Raw genomic sequence first — 24415 nt, 5'->3', positions numbered from 1 at the left:
ATTTGTAAAACCAGAGTGAGAACCACACTATGATAGAGTGGGAGTAATTATGTGACAAACAAATATATACTTGCACTCTTCCTTATTTGTAGGTCTCACAGATCTAGAAAAAAAATGTAAAACACAGACCTAGTGTATATTGTCAAGATACAGTCTATTATGTGGTACTCCTTAATAATTAAACTCACAATTGTGGAGTGGTTTTAGTACCACTCTAGACTATCAGGCACAGGGAGGATCAGACCCTAGTGTGCGTTGGATCCAAACGTGGATAATCACACAAACTCACCATCAGCCGAAGATGTGAAGTAAAATACTTTATACACAAAAAACTAATTTAAAAGTAAAAAGGATAGTTCTCACTGTACTGGAGCAGATCAAAGTCCTGGGTATTGTTAGACAAACAGTCCGAGTTCCGTCTCGCTGTATCTCCCAGCTGATTGTCGTCTCTCTGTATACGTGCAGGTACTTCTGGGTTACTTGTGACATGTTTGTGTTTCTCTTTAAGTTAACTATTTACTAAAGAGTTTATAAAGATAGGTGCCCCTCTAAACGTAAAATGTGTTTTTTTCAGGCAATACGTCACTTAGGTATTTATCTGCTTTTAGAATAGGCCAGAATTTATTTATTTTGGGTCTTATGGATTTATGTTGAGCATTATAGTCGAATACTAATACATCCTTAGCAGAGGTCTGTATCCTGGAATTGTTTTTACTTAGCAGTTCTAATTGGGTTTTATTCCTAACTTCACTCCAAGCCTTATCCAGAATATCCTCTGGGTAGTCCTTCTTGCTACATTTTTCTTAAAAAACAAACTCTGAGCTTGTATTTGAGAAGTGCCATCTTCTTTGGAATCTACTTGAGTGGAAGGTAGAGAATGATCATCCATTAAAAACTTTTAACCGCTGTACAGCCTTTGTCATGCGGAATGCAGGTATATAGTGAGGAGATGTCAAGTACATCCATAGATTTAGTTTTAGTTACAATTGGCTGTGAAAAAAAGAGTCTATATATTTTGATAAATTATAAGATACTGACATAATACCGGACACAATGGGCCTCCCAGGGGGATTTTCAAGATTCTTGTGAACCTTCGGAAGGATATAAAAGACAGGGGTTCTAGGAAACTTAAAATTTAAACGTAATATTCTTTTTGTGTTAAAATCCCCTCCAATTTACCTCTGTCTAATAAATGGGTTAGTGTCTTCTTTATGTCCCCCTAGAGGATTGTTGACCGGTCTCTCATACACCTCACGATCCCCTAGTTGTCGTTCACATTCCACCACATATTTTGTTTTATCCATCACCACCAAGCTACCGCCTTTATCTGCGTGCTTGATGACAATTTGTTCATTTTCTCCAAGTCCCTTTAGTGCCTTCCTCTCACCACATGTGAGGTTGCACATCCTATTATTACATTTAATTTTCTTAAAATCGTTAGAAACTGCTCTTTCAAAGGCTCTTTTATATTTTCGATACTTAGTGTCTTTAATTTCTTCATCTATTTTGTCTTGGCTCTTTTAGTTCTATCAGATAATTCATTGAAATCTTCAGTTCCCATACAGGGTTGCAGTTGCTCATGTATGGAGTGAATTTCGTCATCTAAGTTGGACAAAGGGCTCTGTCCTACAGGCAATAAGAAAATACATACACTCTACTGAGAAACGTTCTAAGCCAGTGTCCCAAATTGTTGCATAAAAAAAATAAAACAATCTTTAACCCCTTAAGGACCAAACTTCTGGAATAAAAGGGAATCATGACATGTTACACATGTCATGTGTCCTTAAGGGGTTAAAAAATGTAACCTCTAAATACACACTAGAAACTACATATTGTAGCTACCCTGGATTTCCTTAGGTTTATCTTTTAGTTTACTCCTCTGTAAACGATAGTTTTGTCCACTAGCAAATTGGTCCCTACATTAGAGCTGTTGAGTTGTCTGTGAGCCCCTGTGAATCTTGTAAATGCTTTTCATGTTATATATTTCCTTGTTCACAAGGAGTCCTAAATCCCTTTTAGTTTTCTAGTGAACACGGAATACTATAAATAAAAGCATGTGAATGTAAGTAAATCCACAGACTGTAAAACCTCCGAACTGCAATACATACAGGAATCGTACTCTACAATACTGTCCTTTACCCTGGCTAAGCATTATTTAAACTGTGTTCCAGAGGTCTTACAATTTGATGACATAGGTCACTATGTGCATGTAAATGACACCAGATACTATAAATAATCACTTTAATCTCCCCTCGTACACTATTCCAGAATATGGCTTACATCCTGCCATTTACTCAAAGAGTTAAATCTATACGATCCCACTTGATATATGAACAAGAGCAGTTAACACGCACACAGTTATTACAGTTCTGTGTACAGATACGCAAGCCTCAGAATACAAAGCTTTCTGCAAAAGGACAATTTCCATTTACACTTATTCTGCTTCCTGTGTTTTATATGCATCCAGCTAGTATCTGTAGTATTCACCGCATTCTATGTTCCTGTTTAATTGCTTGCTCCATGCTAGCTTTGTGTGAGTATTGTAAAAATGTGAAGGTGAAAAGGTGAATTCGCATAGTTTGTACATGTGTGTGAATGCAAGGGTGCAAGAATGCTGTGTGTGGGAGATTTAAGGGTGAATTAGTGTATGTGAGTGGAGCAGCGTTCGGCAGCATAGTGGTGTGTGCATCTGTGAAGTATTAATTTGTGTGACAGCAGGCATGTACTTATGTGGCGTGTTAGCATGAGAATGCAGGATTATGTTTGTGTGGATGGTTGAAAGAATTAATTTGATGGTGTATTTTTGTAGATTGTTATTGGGTGTGAATGCTAGAGTCTATGTGTGTAGTTTGTGTATCATTGTAACATTGTGCATGGAGCAGAATGAATGGTCTGTTTACAAGCAATATAAGTTGTTAGATTCTATGTCTAGGTGATTGGTGAAGTTATTTATGACTGTATTCTTTATAGGGAGTGGAGACTGTCAAGAAGGAAATCGATGAAAGTGTTCTTGGAGAGACTGGTCCTTATCGAGCCCCTTCTAAGTTAAGAAAGAGGAGTGAATTCTCTGGTGACAGAACCAAAGAAGACAAGATATTTGAAGCCAATGAGTCTGTATTAATTTATCTTAACCACCTTTTACTTACATCTACGACATGTAAATGCAGAAATGTAATGAATTCTTTGCAAGACTCAATTACCTTAACTTAAATCATTGTTAGCCAGAAATAGATCCTAATGCATCAAGGAAGTTGTAGTTCTGCTACAGCTGGGGATCCTGGCTTTTTTTTTTTTTTTTTTTTTAAAGATGCAGTAGCAATTTGTTCATGCACCGAATTACTATGTTTGTTTGAAAATTAATGCACATAGAGTGTTTTTTTTTATATTCTTTATTTATAGTGTGTAAGTAGTAACAGATTGAAAAGCCACAACAGCATTTACAAGCAGAGACCTTGTAGAGTGTTTGTAAATGTATATGAAATTATTATTTTCTGGCAGTTAAACTTACAAATTATGTAGGTAGAATTGTATTATCCTTGTGGCCACATTTGTTTGTGAAAAAACTGTGTACATCAAGCATGTCAAACTTGCGGCCCACCTCCCCTGGGGCCACTTTGTGTTATGGCTGCGACCAGCCACAAGACCGAAAAGGTTTTTCCTGTCTGCCCTGCCACGGGTGATTGCATGCTCTGGTGGCCGCTAAAGCTAAGCATTAGTCCATGCTGGCCGCCTGATATGTGCATACAGAGTGTTAAGTCATATCCGGCGGCTGTGCAATGGCGACGCTACTGTGCACAGAGTGCATGGCTGTCTGCAGCAGTGCCAGAGGAGTGTCTGCCCTGCTTGAGCAGAGAAGAGCAGACCTGGAACTGGAGGACGGGTAGCTCATCTAGAGGTAGGGGAAGAGGGGCTTGGGGACCTTCTGTGTTAAATTGGGGGGAAGGCAGTGTATTAAATTGGGAGAGGGGGGCAGTGTATTCAATTTGAGTGGGGGCAGTGTATTCAATTTGAGTGGGGGCAGTGTATTCAATTTGAGTGGGGGCAGTGTATTCAATTTGAGTGGGGGCAGTGTATTCAATTTGAGTGGGGGCAGTGTATTCAATTTGAGTGGGGGCAGTGTATTCAATTTGAGTGGGGGCAGTGTATTCAATTTGAGTGGGGGCAGTGTATTCAATTTGAGTGGGGGCAGTGTATTCAATTTGAGTGGGGGCAGTGTATTCAATTTGAGTGGGGGCAGTGTATTCAATTTGAGTGGGGGCAGTGTATTCAATTTGAGTGGGGGCAGTGTATTCAATTTGAGTGGGGGCAATGTATTCAATTTGAGTGGGGGCAATGTATTCAATTTGAGTGGGGGCAATGTATTCAATTTGAGTGGGGGCAATGTATTCAATTTGAGTGGGGGCAATGTATTAGAGTGGAGGGAGGGTGGGCCACAGAAGGCTGTGTATTAGTTTGGGGGATTGAGGGAGGCAGTGTATTCACTTGGGGGCAGTGTATTAGAATGGGGGGAGGAGGCAGTGTACTAGATCTAGATTGGGTCTGCATGGAGGTGCTGAATGCTCGCCATGGAGATGCTGATTGACCGCGCAGAGTTTTGCCTCTCAATGCTTTTCTATTGGAAAGCATTGGATTGGCTGAGATCATCAAGTTTTATGATCTCAGCCAAAGTGTAGAACACCCTCATAGAACTTCAAATATCAACAAGATAACGTAATTTGTTTTGTTTTTTTACAGCTGTGCAACAGCATAAATTCACCATTCATTCCCATTACCAAACTTTTCTTTATATGTCAAGGTAGTTGGACTGAAACATTAGTTCGTTATATGCCAATGCAGTCTCCTTAAAATAAATTTGCTCTTTTGTTTACTTTGAAGCCGTGCGAGCGTGAGGACGTCCAGTGTGAGTTAGGCAAATTTATTTATACTGTACTTTTCTAAATAAACCTAAGTTTCTATGAAAACTGACGTTTTTTTGCGGCCCACATAAACTTAAACCTTGTTTGTTTGGCTCGTGTTGACATGCTTGGTGTACCTTTAGGGCATAGCTCAGTTTTATAATTAAGTGGAAGCTCAAGAACAATATTAACATCTGCTTTCCTGTTACAGTATGTAGGTTATCGTATATTTCTTCTTAGGCAGTGCATTGCAAATATAACCTAAAAATGTATTCAAGTACAACAAAGTGGATGTAGTGAGCATTAAATATCTTGAGTTACAAAGAAGTAGTGTTATGATAGGTAGATAACCTTTAAACGAACATTCCAAACACAAAAAGCACTTCAGCTTGCTGATATGCTTTATACAGGTAGTCTTCACTTTGTGACTTACCTGCCATACGATGGCTCAGACTAATGACCAGCTCTCTAGCGCGGGGTTTCAAGGGACTCCCCATATTAGAGTGCTGGTCTATTTTCTGTGAATTTCCCCCGAACATAGATTCAAGGGATTCCCTGCTTTAGTGAGCTGGTCTATGTTCAGGTTATTTTCCCCGAACATACCTTTGAAGGATTCGCTGCACTAGTGAGTTGGTCTATGTTCGGGGGAATTCCACCTGACTTAGACCTGCTCTTTAGCGCATTCTTACTTACCGACCAATTCGTTTTACGACCGAGTCATAAGAACAGAGACCAGTCGGTAAGTAAGGACGGCTGTCTGTTTTTAAAATTGCTGTCCCCTTTATCTATTTAGTTTTTATTTTATAAAAGTAAAAAAATAAAATCCGCATTTTGTTTTAGAAATGCCTTAGAACGGGTACTCTTCCATATTTGCTTTGAGTGCTCGCTCAGAAGAGAGGCAATTGATTTACTGCTTCTCTAAAAGCATTCTAAAGATGACACTGCTGTTACTAAGCAAGTATCTTAGGATGCCAATGCTTCTCCACGAGGCAGCGGAGTGGAGCTGCATTGAGGCAACCTCGTCTCGCTTCTAAATTACAGGTAAAGGATCTCTTCATTTTAAGGGGTTGGTCTCACAATCTAAATAGACTATGCAGCACTCCAGCATTAGAAATACATGTATGCATTTCTAATCACTGTGTTCTTTTAAAACAGGGCCATTTTCATTAAGGCTTAATTGATGCATTAGGGGAGCACAGTGACTACTCTATGGTTTTGAAAGAACACATTTCCATAACCAGATCAGAATTGTTTTTAGATTTGTATTCTGTAATTAAAGGGACACTATAGGCATCAAAATAGCTTTAGCTTAATTAAGCGTTTTTTGTGCATAGATCATGCATGCCCCTGCAGTCTCACTGCTCAATTCTCTGCCTTTTAGGAGTTAAATCACTATTGTTTCTGTCCATGCAGCCCTAGTCACTCCTCCCTTGGCTGTGACTCATACAGCCTGCATAAAAAAAATTAAATAATTTTCAGTGTGATGTTAACTTGCTTTAGAAATGTTTGTATCCTGCACTGAAAATTGAGCTTTATTCATGCACAGGAGGCTCATGCAGGTTCTAGAAAGCTAGAGTAGGAGAAAATAAATGATAAATTAAACGGATTGTGCAATAAGGGAAGTTTTAAACATTAGATCTCTCTTTGCGGGAAGTGTTTAGGAAGGTTGTGTAAGTCACATGCAGGGAGGTGTAACTAGGCTGCATAAACAAAAAGTAATTTAACTCCTAATTGGCAGAGAACTGAGCAGTGAGACTGCGGGGGGCATGATCTATACATAAAGCCAAAGTTGTTTTGGTGACTATAGTGTCCCTTTAACGCCTTGCAACATCTTTCATTCATGTTTCATCTAACAGTCTTTTTACAGGGATCTAATTGTGCTATTCATATGGTAACTTTTACAGAGAAGCTATGGGTGTGGTGCTCCATAAGGATTCAAAGTGGTTCCAACAATGGAAAGATTTCAAGGACAACAATGTAGTATTTAATAGTAAGTACAACTAAATGTAATCTGGATAATGCTACTACATAGAAATTTGATAGCTGCGGTTGTGAGACTAGTCTCCTGGGTCTCATCATCAGTAGTGAACTCTTTTCTTGGTGGTTTAAATGGATACTCTAAGCACCATACAACTAAGATCTTTGTGGAGGTCATGGTGCAGACAGCCTTTGAGTGCTGTCCCCCTTTTTTTTGTCAAATCTTTTTCAGGTGCAAGGGCTCTCCTGGAACATGAAACCCAAACCTTCACCTGTCACAGGGACAATGAGAACTTTACTACTGTTGAACGTTTAGAGGCAGTGATAGGTTGCATGCACTGAGCTAACCCCTGTAAAGTCTGATTAAAAGTACATATTTAGTCAGCCTTCCGTGTAACTATTTAGAGTTCCTGGTTTCAATGTGCATTATTTATTGGACTGGTGATTCTTGAAAGACTGTGTACATTTTATAGACTATATATTATCCTTAAGTGTATTTTTTTTTTTTTTAACCATGACATTGGACCCTCTCGTATTAAACATTATCTACTTAATAGTGAAAAAGAGTAAAAAAAAAAAAAAAAAGTGTCTGTTTATTGATGCTGTTGAATTAAAATCTAGATTTCATATTATGCAAACACGATCCTTGTTCAGTGGTGTCTGTACCTTTCTAATTTGGAAACACTGATACATCCTTACAACAACTTACCTTTTCGAAAACCTGGAAATTGTCACTTAAAGGGAAACCATACTGCCAGGAAAACAAACTTGCTTTCCTGGCACTATAGCCTTACCTTCCGTCAAGCTTCTCCCCCCACCCCCCAAATCCCTTCTGTCACTTACCTGTGTCCTGGGCTCGGCTCTGCCTTTTCTCGGCGGCGGAGACCTAATGTGCATGTGTGGCAGTGGCCACGCTCGCATTAGGATTTCCCCATAGGAGAGCATTATTCAATGCTTTTCTGAGATTTTTGGTGACACTGGACGTCCCCATGCAGAGCGTGGAAACGCCCAGCGTCAGGTGACCAAAAGTCGCCTATTCGGCCGGAGGTCCCTCTAGTGACTGTCTGATAGACTGCCACTAGAGTTGGTGTTAACCCTAGCAGATAATTTTAAAAATTGCAATAATTACCTGCTTAGGAAATTGTTTGAAAATTGTTATCTGTAGACTTTAACCCCTTAAGGACCAAACTTCTGGAATAAAAGGGAATCATGACATGTCACACATGTCATGTGTCCTTAAGGGGTTAAAGAGACACTATAGGCACCCAGACCACTTCCGTTCATTGAAGTTGTCTGGGTACAGTGTCCCATGTCCTTTAATCCTCAGCAGGTAATTATTGCAGTTTTTAAGAAACTGCAATAATTATCTGCTAGGGTTAACACCAACTCTAGTGGCTGTCCATCAGACAGTCACTAGAAGGACCTCTGGGTGGATAGGTCACGTGACTCTGGACGTTTTCACGCTATGCGTGCTATGCATTCAATATACAGTTTTATGATTGTTTCCTTTAAAATGTGTAAGCCTATTTAGAACCTTTGGAATTGTTTACAAAGTGAGAATTCAAAGTGAATTTGAAAATTTTATGCCAAAGTAGCTGAGCTGGGATCATAGCTGACTTGCAGAATGTTTCCAATGTGAATTAATAGAGAAAATGGCAAATGGCAAGTGGTTGCTTTCCCTGTCTGCATTCCATGTGATATAATTTCAGTATTTTTTTTTGTTGTAAATTACAGCTATATTTTTCTGTTACAAACAGGATTCTTTGAGATGAAAATGAAGTACGATGAGAGTGATAACGCTTTTATTAGAGCATCACGTACCATTACCGACAAAGTCAGCGACCTCATAGGTAAAATTGTATACAAATGGTGTTCGTTCGTTCGCTCTGCACTTGACATCTCAGTATTTTTATAGCCATAGTGCAACTTCTGTCATATACACAAAACCAAAAATCTAAATGTGCACTCCCTGGACTTATTATAAATTGCTTGCAGTACTGCCCTTATTAATCTGCAGCACTGGTTATATATATATATATATATATATATATATATATATATATATATATATATTCCCTTGTAATGCATTTGCATTATGGAAGTTGCAGTTCACAACAACATAGTTTGCTTTTCCCTACAGTTAGTGCGCTACAGGGATTTTAAAGTGAAACCTTTACAGCAACATGTGTGGTTGACTAGTTCACTTTAAGCTAGATAAACTTTTAGTCAGTTCAGTATAGTGTAATGTATTGTTTAAAATGTATTCTTGCCCAAAGAGCACATCAGTACAGTCGTCATTGTCATAAGGTCTTTATTAGCTAAACAGCGCTTGGTTGGCTAATGTCAATTATGTGCAAATATCTTTGCACAGTGTCATTCACCGGCTATGAGTGGTCAGCTGATGCTCTCAGCCAATGAATGGTGACTATATCAGCCTCCAGCTGCTCTAGTTCTGTTAATTAATGGAGAGCCCCATTACAGGGGAGAAATAGAAATGTCAAGCACAAATCTTTAAACCTAAAGATCTTTTTTTTTAAGTCGCCAAAGAAAAAGGTGACACTGGCCATGCAGGGCCTTTCTCAAACCTGATTCCCATTACAGGGGAACTGGCCAGGGTAATGTAGTGGTTATGATGCTTGGAGTGACACTTTAACCCACACCCCAATTTTTGGCCCAATTAATGTTTTGAAAAAGAGCTTAAAATGTACCTAGAATTGAGCACTGCGTTCTCCCTGATGATTTCCACCACTCCTCCGTCGCCATGCCACATCATCCTCTTCCGGTTCACTCTCCAATCTAATGCTTCTCTTAGAGAAGCATTGCGGGACCTTGGGCACATGTGTGGCTACCTGCAAATGTGCCAATCTGTTTCTTCTGATAAAGAATCTTTGAATCCAATGATTCTCTATTAGAATGTGCATGCATTCACAAGTGTCGAGATTAGCTGAGTAAGAGCTCATCTCAACACTAAAGCCTGCCCACCTCCCGATTCCATACACACCCCCAAGGCAGCGCTCTGAACCAAAAAGGGGAGAGAGTGTTCACAGGTATGGAGGCACAGAGGACTGGCATGGCTTGCATTAGGAAGGGGACAAAGAAAAAAGGTACAGACAAATGAAAACTCATATAGGGAGGTGGGGAGGGCTTGCAAAAAAGTAGAAGTAAGGAAACCAATTCTACAGTAGTAATTTAGTTGGCTTCTGCTTGCAGCAAAGCCTGCAAATGTGATTATGCGCAGTATATGCTGACAACGGACATAGTGTTTGCACAGGACTTACATTAGGCAGTCCAGAACAGATTTTCGGCCTTCCTAAGTCATGTATGTTGGGGATACAACTAGACTCATGTCTCTGCATAAGCAGCGTTTTCAAGCTGTAAAACTGCACATACGAATTGCTTGCTCCAGGACCACCTCTAAAAGCTTTTAGAAGTGATCATGTAGGTTGGAATAACACCTTAATTAAAAGATGCATCAAATGTCCTACATTTGCTTTGAATCCCCATATGTACAGCACTGAAAAGGCTCTAATGAAACCATCATACTTCATTCTCTGGCTCTGAGACTTTGCCCCTTCTCTCCGGTGGTGGGCAGAAAGTGTGCAGTTGCCATAAACCGGAAAGCAAAATATAGGTATGGGATTTAGTTTGGTGTTTTGTTGGTTAGAATCAGCCTTTTGCTGTAAAGGACTTTCAGGGTAGATATACTTGTTAAAGTGATAGTGGCCGTTAAAAAGAGAAGTTGGTCTTGGTAAATTCCTCAAGTTTTCAAAGAAATTTCTATTTCAAAAGAACCCCAAATTTTTAGCGGCAGAAAAAAAATCCTGCACTTATCTGTCAGAAAAAATGGCGTAAATATTCATAAATTTGTTGTGTCCTCCAAGAATGGAGTATGTAAAAAAAAATTACAGTTTTGGTGCAAAAAGACAATAGATGGAAAAATCCAACAGATTATATAGATTGTACCAAAAATTCACTGAACATTGGAATGAAAAATGTCTGTGATAAATTTTCCTTGATTTGTCAGCTGGGTATTCTTCTGATTCTTTCTTGTTTTCCTCATTTATTTTCTTTGATAAATTTGTTTTTCTTAAAGGTGGTCTGTTTTCTAAAACCGAAATGTCTGAGGTCCTCACAGAGATTCTGAAAGCCGACCCAAGCTTCGACAAGGATACGTTTTTAAAACTGTGTGAGAGAGATATTATTCCCAACATCCTGGAGGTATAGCGATAGCCTTATCATTCATTTGTCATTATGCACAGCATTTATTTATTTAACATTTTTATTTTAAGCCGTCTGCTGACATATCCTATCCTGCACGGGCTATTTTAATGACATGTGACAACTTCATAATAGCCAGAGAAGTGAATAGTACAGAGTGTTATTCCAGAACTTACATTTTGTAACTTAATTGGCATTCGTAAATGATTCCAGCTACAAACATATGTTTTATTACATTGTTATTACAAAGATAGGTTAGGACACATGCTTAATGTTTACTCTGTTTAAAGTTACGTTGTGTTTTCTGCTGTGAATTACTGTTATGTGTATTATATTGTTACACTAACCCTTGATTCCTTCTTGGTTTATAGGCCATGATAAGAGGTGACCTTGATGTCCTGAAAGACTGGTGTTATGAAGCGGTAAGTAGCACATTTTCTATATTCAGGAGAAACCTTCCTTATCATATGTTGTGCGTGTGTGTATTTAACAATATGACAAATGAAGTGTCAGTACAATTGCACAAAGTACACTGACAGTCTGTACATACTGTTAGTTTAATACCCTGTTTTGCTTCTTTTCAAATCCTATACTACTAGCCAGGACTTAGACACTAGAACAGGGATAGGCAACCTTCGGCACTCCAGATGTTTTGGACTACATCCCCCATAATGCTCTTACACCCGTAATGTGGGCAAAGCATCATGGCAGGTGTAGTCCAAAACATCTGGAGTGTCGAAGGTTGCCTATGCCTGCACTAGCCACTGCAAGCCTGGATATTCCCTGCGGCCAGAGATTCATTTCTGTTCACCAAAGCTAAATTTCCATTTGCCAATGGCTAGTGGCACGTGGAAGTTTTGAGCCCTGCCCCGTTACAAGCCACTATTGGCAGGCAGTGGGGCTTGACTTTCTTGTAATCCAGCAGCAAATGCTGAGTCAGTGCAATCAATGTAAAAGCCAATCGCAAATTACTCTTTTATAGTGATCATGAACCGTATTGTAGCTCATTTGTTTTTAACCCCTAGGTGTACGGATTTTAATTTGATTTAATTGCTTTGAAGTATCTCCAGAAATTAAGTGGTTGTCATATAATTTTGCTACTAATCAATTATTGAGGCAATTACAGCAATGAACGGAAAATATAGTGATTAGACGTGTGCCATGTTAAATCCCGTTTCAGGGGCAGCTAGCATCAAATTTTGCTTAGTCCATTAAGACATGCTTTCACACATCATTTAAATAAGTTTGGCTCCCAGTAATGATAAGCCATGCTTTCACACATCATTTAAATAAGTTATGTAAGGCATGCTTTATATATAAATATACCACTGCCCTTAGTAATGGGTTTCTCCTAATGGAGCCATTTCTGACTCCTCTACCTTCTACTGTCTGTGGCAATCTTTACCCAAGTTTTAGATCATAAACCTGTCTCCCAAACGAATATTTGCTATCGGCCCAAGTATCCCTTAAATGGTTACATGACAAATAAACCTCTCAGCACCCCCATTTCTTTTTTACTTTCACATAGCATCCCCATTTATTTTAGTGGCTCTGTCAAACATTTCTATTTAAGTTTTGTGATCCTGATTTGTACCACGGTCAAATGTTGTGATCCTGATTTGTATGAGAGATACCAAGCCTTCTCTTTATTTTAGACGTATAGTCAGATGGCGCACCCCATCCAGCAGGCCAAAGCTATGGGTCTCCAATTCCGCTCTAGGATTCTGGATATTGACAATCTCGATGTGAGTAGCTATTTTTTTAACAGCATTCTAAAGTAACTGTGAAAATAATGACCTAAACAAATTGCTGCTTGTTTGCAATATTTACAATATTTGTCATAAGTTATATATTTTGTTTATTAATGAAGTAGTTTTTTTATGTACTGTAATACTGCAACTTTATTGTCCGAGTCTTTGCATTTGCTAGAATATAACGTTGTACAGATAAAGGTTTTGGGGTGCAGAACAGCTGGGTGTACGATACTCTGAGCTTGTACACAACTACAGTATATGTCCTTAAGAAAATTTCTGAACTTCCAAGAAAGTCAAAAAAGAAAGTGGAATGAACATTTAAGTAGCCATGACTACAAAGTTAGCATCAACATTTCTAGTAAACCTTGTCTAAAATAGTTTTACATAAAATGTTTGTTAAATGCAGTGACTTATCTTTTAGTTTCCCCATCACTGTTCTGGACTTTGCAAATTATTAAACCTTTGTTGGGGACGTAATTGCTGTAATTTAAAGGATTCAATGTATTTGTTATTTAGAACAGTTAAATGGACACTATAGTCACCCAGACCACTTCAGCTCAATGAAGTGGTCTGGGTGCCAGGTCCCCCAGGTTTTAACCCTTCAAATGTAAACATAGCAGTTACAGAGAAACTGCTATGTTTACATTGCAGGGTTAATCCAGCCTCTAGTGGCTGTCTTCCTGACAGCCGCAAGAGGCGCTTCTGCGACGCTGGATGCGAAAATCGCATTCAGCATGCAGAACGTCCATAGGAAAGCATTGAGAAATGCTTTCCTATGGACTGTTTAAATGTGCGTGCAGCTCTTGCTGCGCATGCGCATTCCGCTCCACTCGGGAACTGACGTCGGCGGGGGAGGAGAGGTCATCAGCACAGAGGGAGCCCGGTGCTGGATTAAAGTAAGTAACTGAAGGGGTTTTAACCCCTTCAGCGCCAAGAGAGCGGGGGCCCTGAGGGTGGGGAGGGACCTAAGGGTTATATAGTGTCAGGAAAACTAGTGTGTTTTCCTGACACTATAGTGACCCTTTAATCCAATTATTTAGGGACTCTAAATTGCAGTTTGGCTATTTGGAACTGCATTTTGCCGTTTTGATTTCAGTTTGTTACATTTGAAAGTATAGAACAAACCCTTACTATTCCACTAGAATTCCTACTTCCTTGTTAACAAGCTAACAGATATTCAAAAGTAACTAAACACCAAGAAATGTGACAGCTGCATTGGTGTTGAAATAGAATAAAGTTTAAATCTGAAAAATTGCAGCCACTCTCGAAACCCCCCCAAACAGACCCCAAAAAAGTACCACACAAACAATAGAGGGCGTCAAAACCAAGATAGTAAATGAATACATTCCCCAAATGCCTTCAAAATGGGCAAATAAAAGTGAGAGAGATGCAAAGATAAAAATCATAAATACATTTATTTACAAAAAAAAAAAAAGAAGAGACAAAAGGCACTCACAAACATACATCCACATAAATATATCAACATATGTGCAAAACGAGCATGTTAACAACAATTCACCACATAGGCTAGTGAAATATTAAAAAGTGACTGTGTACATCACACTCCTCCACTACAGGGCTTTGCATTGCCCTCATTCAATTTGCTTTGTCTTCCTGTGTTTTAAAGCTGCAGACCCATCCACCCCCAAAGCAGTTACCTATTATCCATTAATACAAAGTTAGAGAGGTCTGTGATCATGGTGAACTCCCAGCCATAGACGTGTGGTTGCATATACTTTGCTTGCCCAGGCTAGTCTTTTTCGATTAAGATTATGGTACAATCGGATTAAACTGGCCATATTGAATGGTCCCCCCTCAGGCTTCAGCCTAACCAGATCTAGTCTGAGATTGTGCCATAATATTTTCACATCTTCACGTTCCTGTTTGGCACGGATATGGATAGTAATGGTGCCAGACTTTGATGTCATTATGAGAAAAATGAATTGCCTACATATGGCAAATATGGTGAGGTGTTAGACTGCCTGGCCTCCCTCGATAAAATTTGGTCTTTTTAGAGGACAGGTATTACTCCAGTATAGTAATTGGAGGGATTATGCAACGTTTGCCCCTTTGTCTCTTTTGTGATCAGAGGATTCCTTCATACACCAGCACACATTTCATTTCTGATGTTTCTTTTTTTTTTTTTTTTTGTTTAAAGAAAGATAAATTCTCTAGTAATTTGTTTAACTAAATATTTTTGCGCAAGCATGCCATCTCTATTTGGATGGTGTGATCTGCCTTTAAATTTTAGAGAAAAAAGGGTGAAAATAATGGTGTTATTAAAGGTGTATAAACTCCAATAATTTTCTTACTATCCTAATATACCTTAAAGGGACTCTCCAGTGCCAGGAAAGCAACCCGTTTTCCTGGCACTGCAGGTCCCGTCTTCCTCCCTCCTCCCATCCCCGGTTGCTGAAGGGATCAAAACCCCTTCAGTGACTTACCAGAGGCAGCGACGATGTCCCGCGGCGCTGCTTCTTGGTCCGCCCACGCCCCTCCCCGTCACCTAGTCAGCCGGCGGGGGAGGACTGATCACGCGCATTAGACCTCCCCATTGGAGAGCATTGAAAATACTTTCAATGCTTTCCTATAGGGATTTTAGCGACGCTGAAAGTCCCCACATAGCGTGAGGACGTCCAGCGACGCTATAGCACAGCAAATCTGTGCTATAATCCTGGAAGTGCCCTCTAGTGGCTGTCTAGTAGACAGCCACTAGAGGAGGAGTTAACCCTGCAAGGTAAATATTGCAGTTTATAAAAACTGCAATAATTACAGTTGCTGGGTTAAGGGTAGTGGGAGTTGGCAACCAGACCACTCCAATGGGAAGCAGTGGTCTGGGTGCCTGGAGTGTCCCTTTAAATACAATACTGCTTCATTAGAAAACACAACTCCACACAGTGAGTGTATTGTTTTTCATGATTAATATTGTGTGTATTAATTTAGTCCTAATTGTATCCACCAAACTATTGGTCTTTTTATTAATATTTTAGACGGTTCAAAGAAAGAAAAAACAAAAAATTCCAATGATCTTATTTTCATTTGGAAACCAAAGTGTACAATATTTGATGCTACGTTGTGATTTAATATAACCGTTAAAAGCACATCTCATTAAATTGCGTATATTATTTTGATAATGGATAATAAGAGGAAGTTCACATTCCTGCATTTGTAGGGTAATGAATATGATGTGCAATTGACCCTTTAATTACTTTCCAGCTTGCAATGGGAAAGATGATGGAGCAAGGACCAGTGCTTATTATAACTTTCCAAGCTCAACTTGTTATGGTAGTCACAAATCAGAAGGGCGAAGTGGTAGAAGGAGATCCTGTAAGTATTGTATATATATATGCCTTTTTCGGTTAAGTGTTGGTTATGTTATTTGGATGTTTGCCTTGCAAAGGCACCCGGACTCGTCTTTAAATACGTTGTTCAGTGTTTAAATGTGTACCATGTGTTGTTTAGATAGAGCAATGCAAAATGAAAGCTAAATCTGTATTTCTCTCAACTCCTGCGTTAGTCTCCATCAAGCGAAGAAGGAATTTTTTTTTTTCGCAGTCCCTCTGCAAAATGCAAATCCTGCTTTACCTTCCCCTTCCATACAGGCTCTTCTATGAGTCAAACTATATTGGCCTACAATCTAGCAACCACAGAGGGCTCAAACGTTCTGAGCACCTGGCAGAGCATCTGAATAGAACAGATGCATGGCCTTAAGTCTAAAAAAGGCTTTCAGACTAGTAAAGTGACTATTTTTGTTTTACTTATTTGTCTCTAATAGACGCACAGTAAGATTGGGGGGGGGGGGGGGGGGGGGTGTATGAGATATATATCTCTCACAAAAGTGAGTACACCCCTTACATTTTCGTAAATATTTTATTATATCTTTTCACGTGAAAACACTGAAGAAATGACACTCTGCTACAATGTAAAGTAGTAGGTGTACAGCCTGTATAACAGTGTAACAGTGCTGTCCCCTCAAAATAACTCAACACACAGCCATTAATGGTTAAACAGTTGGCAACAAAAGTGAGTACACCCCTAAGTGGAAATGCCAAATTGGGGACAATAAGCCATTTTTCCTCCCTGGTGTCATGTGACTCGTTAGTGTTACAAGGTCTCAGGCGTGAATGGGGAGCATGTGGATTACATTTGGTGTTATCACTCTCATACTAATCACTGGAAGTTCAACATGGCACCTCATGGCAAAAAAATCTGGAAAAAAAGGATTGTTGCTCTACATAAAAATGGCATAGGCTATAAGAAGATTGCGAAAACCCTGAAACTGTGCTGTGGTACGGTGGGCAAGAACATACAGCGGTTCCACTCAGAACAGGCCTCACCATGGTCGATCAAAGAAGTTAGGTACACATGCTCAGTGTCATATCCAATGTTTGTCTTTGGTAAATAGACGTATGAGTGCTGCCAGCATTGCTGCAGAGGTTGATGGGGTGCTCCGACCATACGCCGCACACTGCATCGAATTGATCTGCATGGCTGTCGTTCCAGAAGGAAGCCTCTTCTAAAGATGATGCCCAAGAAAGCACGCAAACCGTTTGCTGAAGACAAGCAGACTATGGACATGGATTACTGGAACTATGTCTAAACTTATTTGGTTCAGATGGTATCAAGCGTGTGTGGCTGCAACCAGGTGAGGATTACAAAGACAAGTGTGTCTTGCCTACAGTCAAGCATGGTGGTTGGAGTGTCATGGTCTGGGCCTGCATGAGTGCTGCCAGCACTGGGGAGCTACAGTTCATTGAGGAAACCATGAATGCCAACATGTACTGTGACATACTGAAGCAGAGCATGATCCCCTTCCTTCGGAGACTGGGCCGCAGGGCAGTGTTCCAACATGATAACGACCCCACGAACACACCTCCAAGTGACCACTGACTTGTTAAAGAAGCTGAAGGTAAAGGTGATGGACTGGCCATGGACTCCAGACTTAAACCCTATTGAGCATCTGTGGGGCATCTTCTAACGGAAGATGGGGGAGCGCAAGGTTTCTAACATCCACCAGCTCCGTGATGTCGTCATGGAGGAGTGGAAGAGGACTCCAGTGGCAACCTGTGAAGCTCTGGTGAACTCCATGCATGTGAGGGTTAATGAATCACTATAGGATCAGGAACACAAACATGTATTCCTGACCCTATAGTGCTAAACATACTCTTTAGGTTGCTTGCCCCCCCCTCCCCTTAAGGACCCATAGAAAAATAAAAAACTCACCTTATTTACAGCGCCGTGCGTGTCCACCGGCGTGGGGACGCTGAACGACAGGACTGCTTACTGTGCAGCCCTGAACCAGGAAGCCTCTCCATTGGCAATCTAAGGAGTGGCCACTTGGAGGTGTTCCTAGGGGCCATGTAAACACTGCCTTTTCTCTGAAATTCTCTGAAAAGGCAGTGTTTACATGAAAATGCGTGAAGAGCGCTATTATACTCACCAGAACAACTACATTAAGCTGTAGTTGTTCTGGTGACTATAGGGTCCCTTTAAGGCAGTGTTGGAAAATAATGGTGGTTACACAAAATATTGACACTTTGGGATGTACTTACTTTTGTTGCCAACAGTTTAGACATTAATGGCTGTGTGTTGAGTTATTTTGAGGGACAGCAAATTTACACTGTTATACAGGCTGTACACTTACTACTTTACGTTGTAGCAGAGTGCCATTTCTTCAGTGTTGTCAAATGAAAAGATATAATAAAATATATACAAAAATGTGAGGGGTGTATTTACTTTTGTGAGATACTGTGTATACTGTGACATATATATTTTCTTTTTGGTAAAAGAAAAATGTCCACTCTCACAGCCTTTATGGTCTGAAACTAGCAGACTGCTGTTTTGACATTCCGGGCTAATTTTGTGGCCTCCAAAGGACAACTTTTATTAAAATATAATTACATGATTTAATAACCAATTAAAAAGCACGCAATCTAGATTTTTTGTTGTTGTTTGTTTTTGTTTTATATACAATCTTGGAAATAGTTGTCTTTGTATTTCCAGGACAAGGTATTACGGATGCTGTACGTATGGGCACTCTGCAGAGACCAAGATGAACTTAACCCTTATGCAGCTTGGAGACTCTTAGATATATCCTCATCTGGCTCTGAGCAAATCCTTTGAGAACGAGAACCTCCGCGGGCCAGCTGCTGTGCCTCCTCCCACTGATGTAAATTCAGGGAGCCTGAAGGGATGCTGAAATTCATATTTATCCCTTGTACTGCTGGCCTCTCAGAGACATTAAAACTTTCTCTTTCCATGGGAGAGTACCATATATTGCCATATTGGTTAGAACTTTGTCAATGAGGAGAAAATAAACCTGTTTCATATTGTTTAGTTACTCAAAAATAATTGGCTGTAAGTCATAAGAGTATAAATTCAATGATGGTTTTTTAAACGTGCCTCCAAGGGCAAGTCAGCTAGTACCCAGTGACATGTTTGAGGATTCTACTAGAACAAAGCTATATTGAAGATGCAGACCTATTTCAAGAGATGTAATTTAGACAACACATTCAAGGTCTTGTTTTTAAAAACACTGAGCTTATGCTTTGTTCTTCTCATTTATGTATGATATCACACAAATTCCTGAATTTGCAAGCACAAAAAAATAATTATTCATATCAACCATAGCCATAATTAATTTTAAGTTAGATTGTACATTTTTGAGATTATTTTTCTTTTATATGTTAGTCAAGTTTTGTTACCAGTCCAATAAGATATTATAATTATGTCACTTTAACACACTGGAAAACCTTGGCGTAAGCTGTGACGTTGGAGAAGACAAAAGAAAGCTTTCTTTTTATCCAGAAAAAAACTTGGCCTTAAAGATCGCTGATCTGGGAAAGTCCGTGATTAAAAAACAAAAAAAAAAGAGAAATTTACACAGGGTTTGTAAAAAGATTTTCTTTCTAAACCAGAAAATAGGGAGAATTCAAAATAGATCAAATAGCTAAACTATAAAGTCTGAAACTCAAAAATATTTTATGCTTGGCTATATTTATTTGGAAATTTAAATTCCTTTTTTTTAATTCTCCCATTCTTTCAGGTAACAGATTTTTTTATTGTTTTGTTTTGTTAGTCCAAAAAACTTCATTTTTCATAAAAAAAAATTCATGCAAAAATGTGATATTTTAAAATAAAACAAAAATGTGCTGTTAAGTCTATTTATTTCCCTACATGTTAAACATATAATGGAATTCATTCTATTTCTCCATCATATTACCAATTCAAAAATGTGTCACTTTTTAAACATGTCACTATTGTTGATGCTGCATCTTTTGGTCCAGCGTACAGCAGAATGCTTTCGGATTTGCCATTTTAGTCACCCATTAAAACATAAATCAGATATTTGTTTGTAATTAGATTGTGTTGACGTTTTTAAAAATGCTTAATCTGGGTTTAGATTTTCTTAGTAATTGATTTAGATCTACTTGCCAAGAAACTTGTTATGCTATGGGGCGTTTGCTACTTATCAGTCCCAGATATAAGTATTTGAAAAGACTGTTAACACATCTTTTAAAAGTAGTTATTAAAACATTAAATGCAATCTATTTCGTTTGCATACTAAGATTGTACATTTTTTTTTTTTAGTTTTCAGAAAATCCAACTATAGCAGGCTTGTTACAGGTCCATCTTAATAAAATTCTGGTGACGTTTTAAATAAATATTTTTAGGCTATCTGAATAATATGTACAAGCCTACTTTTGTGCCTATTGCAGTGTATAACGGCTACTGTACAAGTGTAAAATACTTTTTTTTTTTTTTTTTTAAATATAGACTGTTTTGAGATCAATTCAGTAATTTATTTGGTATGATTACATTAAGAATTTCAATTCTATAGATGAGATTGCAGACTGGCAGAGAGAATGCCTTGCCTTCCTTCAGTGATAATTTTCTGAAACTGATGCAGTTTTCAGAAATTTGAGTGCAAGCAGACAAGGGACCTCTGTGGACCATAATCTGTATAATGAGCATTGATTGTCATGGTGTACTGAGTGTTCCTTTAACCCCTTAAGGACACATGACATGTCTGACATGTCATGATTCCCTTTTATTCCAGAAGTTTGGTCCTTAAGGGGTTAAAAGGAACCTATAGTCTCCAAAACAACAATCCTTATTTCGAGACCATAGATTCCCTTCTATCCACCCCCTTTGGCATTAAAATTATTAAAGTTAACTAATAATTATTAACCTCTTTTTTATGCCCTTGGACTCCACTACTGCATCCAAACTGACATCCTCCACAATCTTCTCCAATGCAAAGTTTTACATTGCAGGATTAAGTGACATGACCTCTGCACAGAGACCACTTCATTGACATTAAGTGTCTTAAGTGGTCCTTTAATTTTTGACAGAAGTCATTATCCTGCGCACTACAGACGAAGTGAAAGTGAAGAAGGGAAGTTTAGGGCAGGTGAGTGGACAAACTGGATACATTAAATTTTTATTTATTTTTTTATAAATCAATAGTTAAATTAAGCTTATCCTTGCAGTGTGTTTACTCTGAATTCCGATATGAAAACATGTTTTTCTCTATTTTCCAGGGTTTGTAAGTGAAATGAATGTGGCTTCTTTATTTAAAATGTTTGTCACTCTGTCTTGCTGTATTTAAACTGTTAAATGTCCCTGTTCAGAGTCCAGCGGTAACGCACCACTGACAGACCCGATCTCATATGTCCCAATGATGGGTGTAAAGCAAGACTTCATATCTGTTTTCACTGTCGAAATGTCCACGTATGAGTGTATTTAAAAGTGTATTTTTGGAGACATATTTGTCTCTCTCCAAACCATAGGGGTCCGTTAATCCAGCCGCTCGTGAAGAAACAAGAGAAGCCGATGGTTTACATGTAAAATAAAACTCAAATACCCTTCACAAAAATGGAGTAATGTTTCTTTTTCTGAGATTTTAAATATCACCAGAAGCTCTTCGCACACAGGACACTCTCACAGAGCACCCAAAAATAAAAATGTGTACTCTCAAATTATGAATACCAATTTTCACTTTCTTAAAAGCACAGAATAGGTACAGGGTTTTCACTAAGCTCCACATTTTGCGGAGTTAAATATAAATGTAAAAATGGTGGATAAACAACTCAACCTTAGTCACAATTTGGCTTTTTTTGCTCCAGTTTTACCATTCAAAATTAATTTGTGTACACTTGGAGTTCCTTGAATAATCATCATTGTGTTAATATTAGAAGACTCCTGAGTAGAACCAAGAGAAGATTTTTTCTGAGGTTCCAGCTGAAGCACTGTTAAACTATTCTCTGATGTGTCTCAGCATTGCCTTTTCTACTTAAGAGAACTGTGTGTATAAAGACTTTACATTTGCATAAAAGACTTTACATTAAGCACACATACAAATACAGTAACTTTTATTAAAATATTTTTATTAGAATTTTTTTAAATAAATTGTATGACAATGCAACAGTCAAAAAAAACTGTACAGATATTTCTTTAGATTTTACAATATTTTCCATATATTGTACAAAATTAAAACCAACAAATAAGACATAAAAAATACTCATATCATTCAGAAAAAGAAAAAAAGACAAAAATAATTTTGTAAAATATATTTTCCATAAAATAAGTGAGGCTGTGGGCTAAAGCCAGTTTTCCAAATACTTTTGTGATCGATACCAATGGACCCCACATTTCTTCATATAATTTCATATTATTTCTATTCTTAAAGGCATATTGTTCCATGGTAAACTGATGATCTGTATAATAAATTCATTCCAACCAGGTACTAAATTTAATTTGTGCTAAACACATTTTTTCAGCCATAATATGTGGATGATAAAAAGCTTTTAAGGCCTGGATTTTGTTTTGAATATTTTTATTAGTGTCGCAAAAAAGCATGAGCAGGCATAGTACAGGGTAATGAATGTAGTATATGGTTGCCTGCGCAGAGGCATATAGGTCAGGATAAACAAGCATTTTAGTATATTCATTTTAGTATATATGGTACAGTGCTCATATATGGTAATGGGATTATAAGGGGCAGGCATCTCGGTGCGATGAAAAGTCCTATCTATTAACATTAAGCAATGACGTAACAAGCGTAATGTGTAGGCAATTAACAGTAAACTTTAGCCCCTGTCGAAGCATTGTAGCATGTCTAAGCAAAACAATTTGTGCAATTGCTGCTGGTAGCTAGGCATTTATTTTCTATACCAGGATGCGTATCTTAAGGCTGTGTCTAGTATGGAAGCCATATAGGCCTATAGTATGTTTGGGCTCATTCCTAGTGTGCGCGGCTTGCCGTGGCGTCGTATAATCTGTGCGTTTATGAAAATCCTTAGGTTAGCAGTGGTGACTACAGTAATAATGACTAGTATCTACATGTATAATGTGCGTCTTTCTAAGGTAAAATGTAAGCATGTTAACATACGTTATATATTACATTCGTCTGGATATCAAGTCAACAATAATAAATGGCATTTAACGGTTGCCTTAGAGGGCTCTGAGATGTAAATAACATGGTAATTTTTTGAATTAAGCATAAATTATCTGACTAAATAATAATGGAGCGGTGCGTTTCTGACAGAACTGCTGATTTTAAGCTATATTTTTATTTATTTATTTATTTATATTTTATTTTCGTGCAGGCTAAGGCCCTTGGTCCTTAAGTATAGGTCTAGGCAGGTTAGTTCCGTACTACAATTTTTCACGGGCTCAATCCTTACGTATTTTGCCATTAGTACCCCCCACATGGGTGTAATTCAACTGCCTCTAGTTAGGCCTAAACCTGTGTAACATAGCAAACTAACGTAAGGCAAATAGTGGTGCTGTTCTATAACGCATTTCCATAGCTACGTATTGTTGTTTGAAGCACTCATAGCAGAAATTATATTTTGGTCCGGCAGTGCTAGGCAGTGAACGGTCGTAGCTTGTAGCATTGTTTCAGCGTCTAGTAAATTATAAAATATGAATGCAATAACGATAGGCACAAATAATAAACAATATAAAAATGATATCAGTAAGGGAGTAGCGCTGGACGTAGAAGATGTCTGATGAGGGCCTCCCCCGGCACAGCTGCAGTACGTCTCTTAGGCAGCCAAGCCTCCAGCCGTCTTCCCCATACCGACTCCCGCCCACTGTCCGAGGTCACCGTGGCGCTGTGGGCACTCAGGAGTAGAAACTGTCCACTTGACCCCCACACCTAGAGTCCGTAGGCCGCCCACTCCCTGCACCTCCCCATCACCACTCAAGACTCAGTGAAACGCGTGTCCCAATGTCTCTCCCGGTGCCGGCCACATACTTGAGGCCGGCGCACACCCCTCCCGGCCACCGGTCCGCCGGAGGGACTGCGCAGACCCGCCCCACAGGGCTCTCAGCATCAGGGACAGGGCTTTCCGGGGACCCCCAACCCAGAAGCCGGGGCACTCACTTCTCCAGCTGGCAGGTAATCAGCGCGGAGGATCCACCTGGCGCTCAGCAGTGCCGAAGTCCGCACGAGCTGTCCTGATCCGCTCCTCATGGTGAGTATTTCTCTTTTTTACTCCATCTTCGGTCGTTTAAGGGTGCATTTTAGCCGGTCCTCGGTCCCTGCTTAGATGTTTTCTCAGT

The 24415-nt window shown here is 39.1% G+C and overlaps 1 protein-coding gene across 1 annotated transcript in view; it reads left to right on the top strand.

The window, feature by feature from the left end:
• Nucleotides 1-19770, top strand: part of TIMM44 (translocase of inner mitochondrial membrane 44) — a 33047-nt gene extending 13277 nt beyond the window's left edge. Inside the window, exons 6-13 of the mRNA XM_063453247.1 lie at nucleotides 2971-3110; nucleotides 6800-6885; nucleotides 8630-8722; nucleotides 10966-11090; nucleotides 11462-11512; nucleotides 12746-12835; nucleotides 16061-16171; nucleotides 18848-19770. Of these exons, the coding sequence (XP_063309317.1) occupies nucleotides 2971-3110; nucleotides 6800-6885; nucleotides 8630-8722; nucleotides 10966-11090; nucleotides 11462-11512; nucleotides 12746-12835; nucleotides 16061-16171; nucleotides 18848-18967 (816 nt within the window). The 3' untranslated portion in view covers nucleotides 18968-19770. The remainder of the gene's footprint in view (nucleotides 1-2970; nucleotides 3111-6799; nucleotides 6886-8629; nucleotides 8723-10965; nucleotides 11091-11461; nucleotides 11513-12745; nucleotides 12836-16060; nucleotides 16172-18847) is intronic.
• Nucleotides 19771-24415: the final 4645 nt, after the last annotated feature.

Source organism: Pelobates fuscus, chromosome 5 (genome assembly GCF_036172605.1).
Source record: "Pelobates fuscus isolate aPelFus1 chromosome 5, aPelFus1.pri, whole genome shotgun sequence".
Classification (NCBI taxonomy): domain Eukaryota; kingdom Metazoa; phylum Chordata; class Amphibia; order Anura; family Pelobatidae; genus Pelobates; species Pelobates fuscus.
This window is presented reverse-complemented; position numbering and strand designations above follow the sequence as displayed.